The sequence below is a fragment of the Chamaea fasciata genome, unplaced genomic scaffold (assembly GCF_029207755.1).
Source record: "Chamaea fasciata isolate MVZ Bird 193981 ecotype frontalis unplaced genomic scaffold, bChaFas1.0.hap1 SCAF_2, whole genome shotgun sequence".
NCBI lineage: Eukaryota > Metazoa > Chordata > Aves > Passeriformes > Sylviidae > Chamaea > Chamaea fasciata.
The window spans coordinates 75,667,941-75,681,617 of NW_027094087.1; the positions used below are offsets into that span (position 1 = coordinate 75,667,941).

The following is a 13,677-nucleotide window of genomic DNA, read 5'->3' on the forward strand; positions in this document are numbered from 1 at the left end:
CATCTGTGTTTTCTCAAATGTGTGTGTTAAAAATTAGGATCCCCAAACAGAGCAGGAAAAATGGGAACTCCAAATGTGATGATACTGGGCAAACTTGTGTATGGGCACCAAATTACTTTATGCTTGCTTCCAATTAAAACAACTTGTCAGTATTTTCATTTGAAAACTTTTGAGAGAAATTTTAAGGAAATGAGCAAGAACCTGCTGTAGAGTGATCTGAAAGTCTAACATTTAACAGAAATGGCTTACCTACCCATAACTGATAATTTCGTGGTTTACAGTAGGCAATGGAGAACTATAGGGTCATTATAGGGTTCTGAAAAACGTAGAAAATCTCAGTTCTCTGTACTCCAACAGATAAAGCCATGCAAATGTGGATGCAAACTGTGAATCTGGCCTTCACTGAAAACTCAATGTACACCACAAGGCAGATGCCAAGCAACAACAGGGTAGACAGATTTCTCGATGTCCCTCTCCCCAGTTATTACCTGCTATCTTGTTTACTTCTGTTGAGTATAGGGCATGTAGGAGGTGATGCAGATCTGGGAATATCCATCCAGCACCTGAGGATGACAGGACACAGCCACACTTGGCCTTACCCCATCTGACCTCTTTGTTTGACTCTCTTGAAAGTTGTCACTGATGCTGACCTGGAATTAAGTGAACAGTGTGCTTGGCTGATGTTGGCTGGTTGGTATTGCTCCATTGCTTGTTCAGAAACAGTTATCAGTACTTAGCCAGAATCATAGGCTTATAGAATGGGTTGGAAGGGATCTTTACTTAAAGACCATCTAGTCCCAAACCCCCTGCCATGGGGAGGGACGTCTTTCATTACACTTGGTTGCTCAAACTGCTCAACCTGGCCTCAAACACTTCAGGGGATGGCCCATCCACAGCTTCTCTGGGCAACCTGTTCCAGGGCCTCACAGTAAAGAATTAAAGAACTTCCTCCTAATATCTATTCTAAACCTGCCCTCTTATGTTTTGAATCCATTACAATTTGTCTTATCAGCTTATAAAAACTTGCTCTCCCGCTTTCCTGTAGACCTCTTTTGGATACTAGAAAGCTGCTGGAAGGTCTCCCAGAGCCTTCTCTTCTCCATGCTGGGCCTGGAGAAGTAAATAATTTTGCTGTCAGCTGGTGTATTTGTTAGCTGATTCTGCAGCTTATTATTTGAGAACTAATCATTTCATATTGATATGTGCAGGCTAGCAGAGTAATACTTTTATCCGTGTTAGGAGATTGGTGGGTTGTCTACACAGGGTCATTCAGGAAAACTAATCCAAATTGATTTTTAAAGTAGATTAATTAAATTAGTTTCCATCTCTTTCACTAAGTGGCCAAGTTTGAGTTGGCTAAATTAGATCAAATCCTTGTTCAACCTTTCTGCTTTAGAATTGCAATGGCCTTAATTTGATTAAGTCACTTAAAAATTGAGACAAACTTAAGAGTGATCACTTATATTCCAGATCAGAGACTTAGATAAAATTTAACTAAACAACTTTAAATCCAAATGTTTTGTCAGCTGGAATTCAAGTCTGAGTGTTCTGAGTGAACAAGTAGTGGAAAAGAAAGTACTGTGCAAAAGATTTGTGCATTTTTGAAATTTTGAAACATTAATAGTGTCTGAGGGAATTAACATACTCTTGCTATGGCTGTACATCTTGCTTGTGTCCTCAGTACTTCATGCATGAATTTCACGATGAAAGAGAGAGCTAATATGTGACAATGAAAGAATTAATTTTATCTGCTGATAAAAATCGTAATATTAATTCACTGTAATCTGAAACTGTGTATGCAAAATACCTGATGATAGAGCTATCGGAGCTTGCCCAGCACTTACAGCCCAGCGTTATCCATCTGTGTCTTATGTGTGAGTGTGTTCCTGTGTGTATCAGTTGGTAGGGAAGCTGTATGTGCTATATTGTTTAACCTTATGATGCTTTTAATGTGGAAGATAATGATGTGTGCAGCCAACAGATTACACAGCGGCTGGTAATGATACGTGTGTGACAATTCCCTCATTCCTCTGCCTCTGGCACTGGCGGTGGCCAGGAGAGCTGTCCTGACCTTGACAGAGGCTTGCAGAGTTAGAAGGACTAAATATTTAGCTATGAGCACTGAGGGTGAAGTGAGGTCTCTGATGTGGACTGTTAACTAAGGTGTTAGTCAGACTAACGTTGTCTCAGCCAGTTCTTTCCTGATTTATGTTGCAAGACTCAGTAGCATATTGCTTATTTATCACTGATAAACTGTTCCTGGATAAAACTTTAAATTTTTTTTTCTATATCCAGTTTCTGACTTCTGTGGGCTTTTGATAACATAGTGATTTATATTTACCTGTGTTTTTGCCTGGCAGTGGTTGAATAGCAATAAAAATTCTGTTGATTTTGGGTGGTCAGATGAAAACTTAGAGCTATAACCAATGTATTAATCAATGCCACGCATCAAAATGCTCTCAGTCAAAGAAAAAATTGATATAAAAGTTATTTTATTTTGTTATCTTAGTGAGTGGCATAAAATATTTCCTAGGTGTCCTTATCACTGGTAATGCATTAATGTTGGCTCATCCTCCTTCATAGTCTGTTGCTAATCAATAAATTATTTTGACTTGGGGTTTGGGTTTTTTTCTCCAAGGAATGTATAATCTAGAATCAAGTGAATATTTGTGGAAGAGTGAACCTGCATGTTTTCTGGATTCAATTATGTTCATTTCTTCAAATGTCTGATTTTCTTTGGCTGGAAAACTGCTTTCTGAATTTATAGATGGTTTCAAAGCATTGGTTTACCACTGCATCATGATAAAAGCAATTTAAATTTACAGCTTTTTTTTTGAAATGGGAAACCAATAATAATGGTAAATTGCGAAGTCTGCCCAGATGAGCAGAAAGGTTGCTTGTAGAATCAAAAAATGGAAACAAAACAAGTATAGTACACAATGCAGCAAGTCTGTTATTGTCCTAGAGAAACACATCATACTATCTAGAACCAAGATAACAAGAAATTTGTTGCACTGTTCAACACCTTAATGGTACACAATTCTGCAAGAATAACGTCAGCTACCCATGACAGTAGATCTGTGTTGAACAGAGCAAAAACCTCTAAAGATGCTTGCTTGAAAATTACACTGTATTTTTTCAAGATAGAAACACTGAATGGCCCATTTCTCACTTCCTCTCCCTTCTGAAATTCAAGTCCCAAGTTCCTTCGGTGTGGCTGCTTTCTGAAATGTTGCCTAATCAATTAGTAGCAGTAGGATACGAACTGATGAGAAATTACACTTAGTTTTCACTGAAAAATGAACATACCAAATGTTTTCTGGTACAGTCTACATGCTAAAGCCTATTCGTTCATTTTGAAGTATCCATAGCTGCGAAAGTATTAGAATGCAAATAAGTGTCTTAAAAATAATTAAAAACCAAAACAAATATTTAGTAGCTGGTTCCATGATAAAACTAGTGAACATCTTGCTAATTCACTCCCGAGTCTTTCAGTTTACTTGTAGTGAGTTAATTCCTATAAAGTTTCCTTAAGAAAAGTGTTTGGGGTTGACATGTTGAGGTGTTTTCTTATCAGAAGTTTTTGTTTTAACTATAGGTTTTTTTCACATCTCAATTTTATTCTTTCTGTGCCTTTCATCCATCTCTCCTTCCATCTGCTATTGGTGATAGTGTTTTGTTCCACTTTCATTAAATATTACCTTGCTTTTTCTTTAATTACAAGAGGTGTTTCTGTTTTGTCAAAGATAGATTTGCTGGTTCTGTTTGTGTTGGTGTTGAGAGGGACAGTACTACTTCATGTCTTCTGATTAATTTATCTCTTAGTGGTAATGCTAATCTAGTTAAGACATGATTAACTGTTATTCAGTGGGCCTCATTTTTTTCCCTGTCCAGTCTCTTTTGACACTCAAATTAATGCTTTCCTATTTGCTATATATTTACCCAGAGCATATGTTTGATGTTTTTCTACGCTCTGGCAGTGGGTTTGGTTCTTCAAAAATTATTTTCAATAATTAAAAATCAAAAATTTTCAGAGAAATCTAGGCACACGGAGGAGTTAATTAGGAAAATGCTCTTGAAACTGCTTAAAGTAATCACACATGAGTTTAAGAACCATTTTTGAAGCACATCAGAGTGAAGTTTTTCGTTGGAGTTTTTAGTTGTACAGTATATAATTGAGTAACTGCTGATGAAGGTGCCTCAGGTTCCAGCCCTAATTTATTGGGCCAAAGTCTTAGACCTTTACAGTAAAATAAACTAAGAGAGAGCCAATCTAATACTTTAATTGTGAATCAGAACTATGCAGTATTCAGACCATGACTCTCGTGCCAGTTAGAGCTTCTCGCCTCTATTCTGCTGTCTCACGCCATTTTTTTCTCTTAGAAACTTTGTAACAGTCTTTGTGACGGGCCCTGTAGAGATTAGTTTCTATCTCGTGTCCCATTAAAAATTATACAGCAGATTCAAGTGTTCCAGGACTTCTGATTTTAGACCTTTGAACATGTTGTGTCTCTTCCTTGGAGCATTGAGCTGGTCTACACCGGCCAACTGCCCCTTCTGTGTTCTTCCTGGTGGAAACTTGCCACATGCCTTGTGTGATGTTTCTTCTTATTTGCCTAGTGTATCATTTAGCCATGAAGATATCATCCACCACAAATACTTAATGTAACCATGCCTCGGACTGCTCAGTTTTCATAGTCTTCCGGCAAGGAATGTCAGCAAGAACGCAGCAGAAATGACCTGCTTGCTGATCTAGGGTGAGTGGGTAGGGATTTTTAGTTCTTTCTTCAAAGCAGTAAGACTTTGTAATTCCAGTAAGGAAAAACACAAGCTCTCAGGTTTGCCTCCCAAGACATTATTTCTGAAGTGCATTTATTCTGTTATCTGGTGTAGCAGTTGATTTTGGCTACTCGAGAGATGATTCCTTGTCGAACATGGAATTTCTACATACCTGAGGAAGGAAAAAGAGGAGTGACAAGATCTCTTCTGAATAAAGGAGAAGTAATGAAATTATGAAGAAGAGAAGAGATTGTAAATATATTTCAAGGGACATAATTCTGTTTGAAGCCCCAGGGCAGTGCAAAGAGGACAATGCCTGTGAATGTGAAAGCATGCTGCTAGGCATGGGCTCTCTGTAGTTAGGACTGTCTCTTAGGATAGGGCATGCAGAAGACCTCAGTGTGTGTTGTACTCACCTGGAGGAAAGTGAAAGAAAGCTTTCAGATTTGACCTTGGTGTAGGTAGGCTAAATCCTTTCTCCTTTAGTTCCTCACTTTGTTTCTTACAGTTGTTTGTGGCTGTGTTGCCTACTTTGGATGTGGTAAATTAATACTTTGCATAAAGATGGTTTTCAACAGAACTATCTGAAAACAAAACAAGTTTCCTAAAAAACTTAAAAGAACTTAGAGTATATTTTAATTTTCTGTTAGAGTATATTTTAATTTTCTGTAAATAACAAACATTATTCAGTTATTATTTTCTGTCAAAGTCAAGCAATTCCCGTCATATTATGTGACCATGAACAAAGAGCTTTCAGCTTTCTTATGGTATAATTTGAATTAAATCTTTCTTCTTTCTTTTAGAAAGGAGATTATATTAGATCAACTTGTTATTTCAAGTTCTAAAGGTCCAAATAGCGGAGGAATGGGAAGAATAGGAAATGGTTGCTAGTTCTTATTGGAACATTTTTATTTTTCATCCTGATTCAATTAAGCTTACTAATTACTGCTTTGTTTTACACTGTCAAAGGGCTAGGAGTTGTTTTACAATTTAATAACCATAGTGTGATTCTAAACATCCTTGTGTTAAAAAAGAAGAAAGGGACAAAAAAAATCATTACACAGATATTTTTGAGGGGACTTTTAGAGGATATACTCAGCATATACTCAGAGTACTTGCCATGTTGATTTGCTGTGTGGTGAGGAGCTGAATGCTGAAAGCAGAGATTATATCGGGAGCATCACGCATGTGGTTATGACAGCTGGCAGGAGCACTCAGGCACTGCGGAGAGGGCAGGAATGTCCACAGAACTGCTGCCGATGAAGATTAGTGGGTGATATCCTAATTTCCTCCAAATGAAAGGTAAAACTAAAAGGTTATGTGAGGGTGCCTGTGCTCAGTGCAGTGAAAAATCTCAGCACTGTGTTTTGCCAAATCCTATCCCCTATCAGTCAAGGTATGCAGGATGTCTCCCACTCACAGCAGTTTGGGGGCAGGTTTTCCTAGTATTGGGATTAAAGTATTTAGGTAAGTTGTATTCTTATGTGATTTTCTGCTTCCTTCTCTTCAAGCAGCAGCGCAGCAAGAGTGGGTTTTGGTACATTGTACCTTTGTCCTGTGGCACGGTAAAAAGTTTGAGAAGCATTGAGCATGCTGAAGCAAGAGACTTCTGCTGACCTTTTACTGGGCTGACTGAAGCTGTTGAGAGGACCTGGAGAAATAGCTTTATGACACATTTGGCTTTGGCATTGTTTACTTCTAAACAGCTTCCCGTTTCCATGCAATTTCCAAGCTGAACCTACTTGATATTGACAGGTAATATTTTAATGGGTAGATTGATTGGACTGGCAGAATGAATTAGCCATCAGCTTGACAACCATATAGCATTACGTTGTGTATCTGTTTACTCAGCACTGGGTGAAATGCAAGAGTCTATTGAAAATCAGATTTCCATGCTGCTTTGTCAAAGCAAATTTAATCACAGCTAGAACATGTGGCATCCATCATTTCCACTTCAGAAGGCATCAGCAGCCACAGATCAGCAACAGCAAGCAGTGCTGCCACTGCTGTCTTTGACTCACATGGAAAATTAAATTTTAGCATAGATTTTTGATAAATGATGCAGTCTTACCCATCAAACATGATTACTTAAGTGTTCTCTATTAAAGTAATCCCCAATAGCTTTTTATCTAGAAGCAAGGTGTTACTCCATTTGGCTTTGAGTCACTCCTCCTGATGTGGGATAGGCATTTGGATATTGCCTTTGCAGATTAGACAACTGCTTTCTGTTTGTTGTTCTTGGAAATCCCAGATCTGCCTGGCTGCCTGCTTTTACCTGCATTTTAGTGGCCAGCTCAGTTACATACTGTAGTTCATTCTGTGTTTTTCTCCAAAATTCACATTAATGCATCTCTTTCTACCCTCATGGATATCAGGACAGCAAATTTCATTAAAAGAAATCTCTAGATAACTTAAGGAGTAAAACAATACAGAATATACAGGAAGATGCAACCAGTTGCTTTGTTCATGCCTCAAGTGTGGCAGAGAAATTTAAAGTGTCCAGACATACATGAAGTGTTTAAAAACCTTGTAAATATTAGTCCTGCAAATTTTACTTTTAAAAGTTTTGAGTTCCATTAATTTATCATAGACGCTGAAATGACACCATTTTAAAAGCTAATGCTTCTTTTGGGAGGGATCTTTTTTTCCCCTACTTCTGCTTCCATTTAGAATGTCCAGGCATTTGTTTTGTAATACCATTGTCACGTTTAATTCACGTTTAATTTTAATTTGGTGTGTTAATGCCTCCATAACTGAGCCTAAAGCCTTTTTTTTTCAGACTTGAAGATAACAGTACAATTTTTCTAATTCCTACTAATTGAGCTTTGATTCTTTCAGATTGTCTCGGGTCTTGTACTGTCTCTTCTAATGTCCTCAGAATTAATGTCATCAAGGGAAAGGAGCTAATAGATCTTCTGAAAATTATTGTTCATTTACAGCACTGCTCAAAAATACCCTGCTGGTAGGACGTTTGAGTTCAAAGAATAATGCTTATTGTGTTTTTTGTTTCCTCAGCGCATTCAGCTGTTTATAAGGATTTTGTACTTAAAATAAAATTTCAAAATTGCTTTCCTTTATAGTGTTGCTATTAGTGTATCAAGATTTTGAATCAAATGCCTGAAGATGCTCCTTTGCCTCTTTGCTTAAGGTAAGTCACCTTGTGGAGGTATTATTCTCTCTTGATTGTGGAAGGTGCAAGGAGTGAGTAGCATATCCTGGGATTGTTGAGCAATAAGCAGAATTTGAGGAGTAAACAAGCCAAACAAGCACTGCCTTTTTGATAGATGCCACAACACAGATGCATTGCCAGCACTGCCAGTGCAGATGTGTCACACAGCTGCCACTTGGAAAGCTGTAAGGAGTGATTGGGTGGTGCTGGTTCTGTGATTTGAGCTGATGCTGCACAAATGCTGCACAAACAAATTGTGTATTTAAAGACCCACATGCCAGAACTTGTCCCTTACTCTGCCAGGTAGTTGCCCACCAGATGTACTCTGAATTTTGTTTTATCTGCAGTTGGACATCTGTATCAGGGACACTTGTGTAGAGTGGCAGCTGAATATATACAAGAACTAATCAATCCCTAAGGGTACAACAGTTTTGTCTCTGTCAAACTGGTTTATTTTTGTTTTTCTTAGAAAAATATAAAGCTGATGAAGTACAGCTTACCTTTCAACACCAAAAGGTGTTTTTTTCCCAAAGGCTGGGTGGTGTTCAAGATTTATGACTTTTCTGCTGTCTGATATGCTGGTCTGCATGATTGATACTTCTATGCTAGCTATCAGGTTGTCCTTTTCAGACAAGAGTTTCTCATGTCAATAGCCAGTGAAATTTGTAGTTAATTGTCACTGGCCTTTCTGTTATCTGAGTGGATTGATAAACATCCACTGGGCAACAGGTCTTGCTTGTTGATCCACTGTCTTCTGTGTAGATCTTAAAACTTAAGGGTGCACTCAGGGTGACAAAACCTCAAAATATTGAGACCTGAATTCTGACACCTAAATTAGCTGTGATGAAGTTTAGCTGTGTTGCTGTTTGATCATGAATAACGGGTGAAGTATGGACTGGGATAGCCAAGCACAGTATGACTTTTCATCCCTCGCCATAGCTTCCACTTTCAGCTGACCCAGTTTGTGTTCCTCCTGATCTTGCCCATTGTGACTATTTGTTTGTCTATCTGCATATGCCTGAATTGAGTGCTAGGCTGCTGCTTTGGAAAAGACCAGTGAGGAGAAACTGTTCAGTGTATGTATTATCTTACTTCATGCCAGCAGAGAATTTCCATGGGATTTTCAGAACAAGCCTGTTCTTGGATGCTGAAGCAACTTTTTAATGTGGTCTCTGAACCTCCATCTGAGCAATAGTGCCTCCAATTTGTCTGGAATGGCAATGGACCCATGTGCTTGGGGTTACTGCATATTCATTTCATTGAGACCAGGGATTTATGGGGTTTTTGATAGGACAGAAAATATCTTTTAGTTTGTTTACTTCATTCATTTCCATTCCTGAGAACAGCCTAATTAGAGTTGTCTGGAATAAAAGGGTGAATTGAGGCAGAAAATTCATTTTGATTGTAGCCACCCAGTCTAACAAAAAAGTAATAGTGCTGCTTCAAATTTTTGAATAATGGAATAAAACAAACAGAATGTAGCAGAATTGTAATGATAAATAACTTTATTCTGGCTTATTTTAAAACAAATAACATTTTCTTACATTTTTATTGCAAAATTTCCAGACCTTTTCTATTGCAGTGTCCCCAGACTATTAAATTCATGAAGCTAAAGTTTCACAACAGATTTATTAATATAGCTAAGGAAAAAACTAGAAGGTGGTGTTTTAGATTTGATAACTGCTTTATATGTAGTGCAAAAAGAGGAATGGGCTAAGTTGGTGTTCTGAACAAAGCAAAAATACTGGTCTTTCTTATAGTCTTTTCATTGAGTATGGAAACTTGTGTCCAGTTGAACAACATGATGTTGGCACCTTGTTTGGATTTTACTCCACTTTGCTGAATCAAAGGCTTTTCCAGGATTTTATGGAGCTTTCTGTATTCACATGGTCTCAATAATTTTAGCAGTAATGTAACAATTTCGTATGCCTCTTGCTCTGGTGTGTATACATCCATCAAGTTTTAAATTGCGTGTAATCTTTTTGCAGCAGTTTAACAAGGGAGGAATAATGCACGAAACAGCAGTAAACATTTACAAGCCAGTGCTTGCCGATTATCACTTGGCTAAATGCATTTTAAAGACCAAGGCATCCCGATTTGCTCCAGCGACAATCTCATAATTGTAGCAAATACAATTTAGAGCACACAGTTCTGGAAGAAAAGATGCTGGGGAAACCTAGGGGCATGGAGATCTGGGATTGGAAATAACTGCTTGATTGCTCATGGAAGCTTGTGTTTTTAAGAAAGCAGGATACACTTTCTTTGTCAGTTTAAGCTTTTTCTGTTGTCAACATGGGAAAAAAGGTGGAAAACTTTGATGAAAGCACACATCTGTTGTGGAGTTGAGGAACAAGATTTTAATATAAACAGTGACCTAAGTGTAGTATGACCTGTGTTATCAACTGTCTCTAAAGAAAAAAACAACCTTTCTTCAATTTTTGTTTGAGTAATTACAGACCCTTGTGCTTCAGAAGCTTGGGCTCTGTCTGGTTGTTTTCTCTCATGCAAGTGATTCCTGACTGTAGAGGACTCATTTCAAAGTCATTCTCACTTGTCTTGGAGTGTCTTCAGGGAATTACAGAGGAAAGAGAATTGGGTTACATGACATGTGCCATGAGTTGGCAGGTTAATGCAGTCAAAATCAGCTTCCAACTCATCCTTTCCTCACAAGTGATTTAATTTGAAGGAAAGGTACTGGACTTCACTGTGTTTCCAGTAAACCAGTGTGTGACGAGTCTGGTACTGTACATGGTGTTCTACCTCTGCCTTAAAAGCTGTCTCTGTATTTCCCACAGAAGTTCCTGCCTAGAGTTTCTCCTCAGTTACAGCATATCATACAGGCACCATCTACACTTGACTTTTTTCCTTCTGCTAAACACAGAAAGTCACAGACATTTCTGTGAACTCTTCCATACGGGATCACTCTACGTTAGGTCACTTGAGTAGGCTCTGTGAAGGAACATCTCATCAGTAACCATCAACCTAATCAGACCTACTGTGCTGTGAATTGCCTGGAATACCCAAATCACAGGGAAGATCTCTTCCTGTTCCAGCTGCTGCCATTTTTTGCCTCATACAGCCAGTATCTGCTCTTTTCAAGGGAATTCAATTAAGTCAGGCTTGAGCCCTATTTTCCTACACAGCTGCTGGAAACTACAAGCATTTCCTGGGAAGGGAAGCCGTGGGATAGGAATAAATTGCACTGGACAATTACACTCTTGTTTACTGCTCTGTCTTAAGCACAGGCAGTCTCCCATGAATTTCTAGACTGAAGTGAGGTTGATTTCCATCTCTATATTCCAAGAATGTTGACATGTCCTTGTGCATGCTTAGGCAGTAGTTTGCTCTGGCAAGGTCAAGAGTAGCAGAGTTAATTTCTGGGAGATCCTAAATGTGAACCTGTTCATGGCAAAACAAGGTCTTCTCCAGATGAAGGCTTACTCCTGCTTTCCTCATTTGCTCTGTGAACAAAGCTTTGAGTCAGACCTTTGAGGTAGATGTACATAGATCTTTATCCTATAATAAGATCTCTGAAGGAGACAAAAAGCTTTTGAACTCAAGGCTGATTTTATCTGAGTCAAAGCTAGAATAAGTAACTTCTTAAATCCAAAAAACCTAGAGCACGTAGATAAGAGGAAATGAAAAGAAAGTATATAGCAGTTTTGTACATTTCAAACCACTGTGTCTCTTCAAAAGGTGTTTGCTTCTAGGCAGTTTAATGGCTCTAAATAGCAGTGAATGCTGCACTGACTCCTTTGATGCTGAGTAATTTTCCTAATGTCTGGCTTTCTGGGGTCTGAATGTTGGCTGCTGGCTCTGGGCAGTCTCTGTGAAGCTGCAGCGTCTGCAGCCTGAGCTGTGACTTTCTCTCTGCAGACACTGCAGTCTCTGTAAGGTAGGTCCTTCTTGCTATGCTCAGTTCCTCAGAAGAAAGGTTCTCTCCCCTTCCTCTCTCTGCTTTGCTGTTGTGGAAGAGTGTGCAGGGCATGCCTGTACACCCCAAATTGCTGTCTTGCTGTACAGTGCTAGCAATAGATAGCTTAGTGAAGTGATCTGTTGGTCTTCCAAAAGGCAAGGAGAAAGGAAATGGGAAAAGAGAGTCTGGATGAAAAACTACTTCTCACATCTTGTAAAAATGATTGATGCTTCAAAAAAAGTCTTGCCTTCAACAAATGAATATCAAAACACAAATCTGAAATAAATAAAATGTTGTGACTTGAGTGTTTACTTTCTTTCCTGGACTTGTCAGTTATTTTCTATAGTCTCTCACCTCCCTGATACCCACACCTGCCTTGTGATGTCAGCATACAGTTAGTCTTTATCATTATAACGTTTTCATGTTATTAATGAGTATCCAGTGCTGATATTTGTCTTCCCTTTTCACCTGTTCTGCTCGTTCTTTTGATGGCCAGGGAACTCTTGCTTCCCCTTTCTTTTGCGGGCCACATACTTCTTGGACACTTCCTTTGCCCTGCCTTATCTGCATCTTCTCTGTTTTTCTGGGGCTGTGTGCTGGAGCATGCATCTCCAGGGCAGTCACATTGGCTCCCACACTGCCTGCCATTTCATACCTCTTTGGCGGAAGGAAGACTAGGGATTTTCAAGGCTCTCTCTCCAACTGCTCCTTTTGTTCCCCTGTGAGGGCAATGTTTTGGGAACCCTGTGAAGATGTTCTGTTTTGTTTTGCAATTCCAAGGGCATGAGGTCATATGGATTTCTACAGTACTTGAATCTCTGCCTGTAGTATCTGCATGAAATTTAAATCCTCAGTGAGAATGATGGCAGGATGATGAGTGTGACCTTCTAGTTGGGGATCATTAAATGAGGCCTGAAACCAAAGCTAATAACTTGTTATTAATAATTATAGAAGTGTAGGAGCTTTTGAGTGTGTAGTAGATTAAAAGTAATAATGTAGGCTTTCCTGCCTTTGGCTGAAGTAGAGTTACATTTCTTCCTAGTAGTTGCTGCAGTGCTGTGGTTTGAATTTGGAGTGAAAATAATGTTGGTAACACACTGAAGTTTTAGTTGTGGCTAAGTGGTGCTTACCCTGAGTCAAGGACTTTTCAGTTTCCCCTGCTCTGGCAGCACAGAGGTGCACAAGAAGCTGGGAGGAGCATGGCCAGGAGAAGCCGACCTGAAGTGGCCAAAGGGTCACTCCATACTGTGGAATGCCACACTCAGTATGGAAGCTGGGAGAGTGGGTTGGGAGTGACTGATGGTTGATTGGGGATGGGCTGGGCACCCATCAGTGAGTGGTGGGAAACTGTGCTGTGCTTTGCTTGTTCTGCGTGGGGTTTATTACGCTCTCTTTTTATAAATCTCTCTTTTCATTCTGTTATTATAATTATATTTGATTTTATTTCAATTATTAAATTGTTCTTATCTCAACCCACAGGTTTTACGTTTTTTTCTGATTTTCCTCCCCATCCCATGGGGGTTGTGTAGACTGTGAGTGAGTGTGTGATATTTAGTTGCCAACTGGGTTGAGCCAGGACAGTCCTTTGGATGCCCAAGGTGGGGCTCAGTGGATTGAGTTAAGGACAAATCAGCCTAGAATGTGTTAGAACAAATTTGTTACAAGAATTCATTATACTTAACAGTTACTGGTCACAATGATTTCTTTGCTCTCAAAGTCAATGTGGCTGTTCTTAAAGTTGCGTTATGTAATCCCTTACTTGCAGTACATGTTCCCTGTTGTGTTGTTCAATACGTGTGGGAACTGGACTAAG

General features: G+C 39.0%; 1 protein-coding gene across 2 annotated transcripts in view; it reads left to right on the forward strand.

Moving 5' to 3' along the window:
- HS6ST3 (heparan sulfate 6-O-sulfotransferase 3) overlaps positions 1 to 13,677 on the forward strand; it is a 272,840-nt gene that overhangs the window by 117,359 nt on the left and 141,804 nt on the right. Inside the window, exon 2 of one of the 2 annotated variants that reach the window (XM_066176366.1) lies at positions 1,562 to 1,575. The exons of the other annotated variant lie outside the window; for it this stretch is intronic. Coding sequence (XP_066032463.1) covers positions 1,562 to 1,575 — 14 coding nt within the window. The remainder of the gene's footprint in view (positions 1 to 1,561; positions 1,576 to 13,677) is intronic. 2 annotated transcript variants of the gene reach the window in all.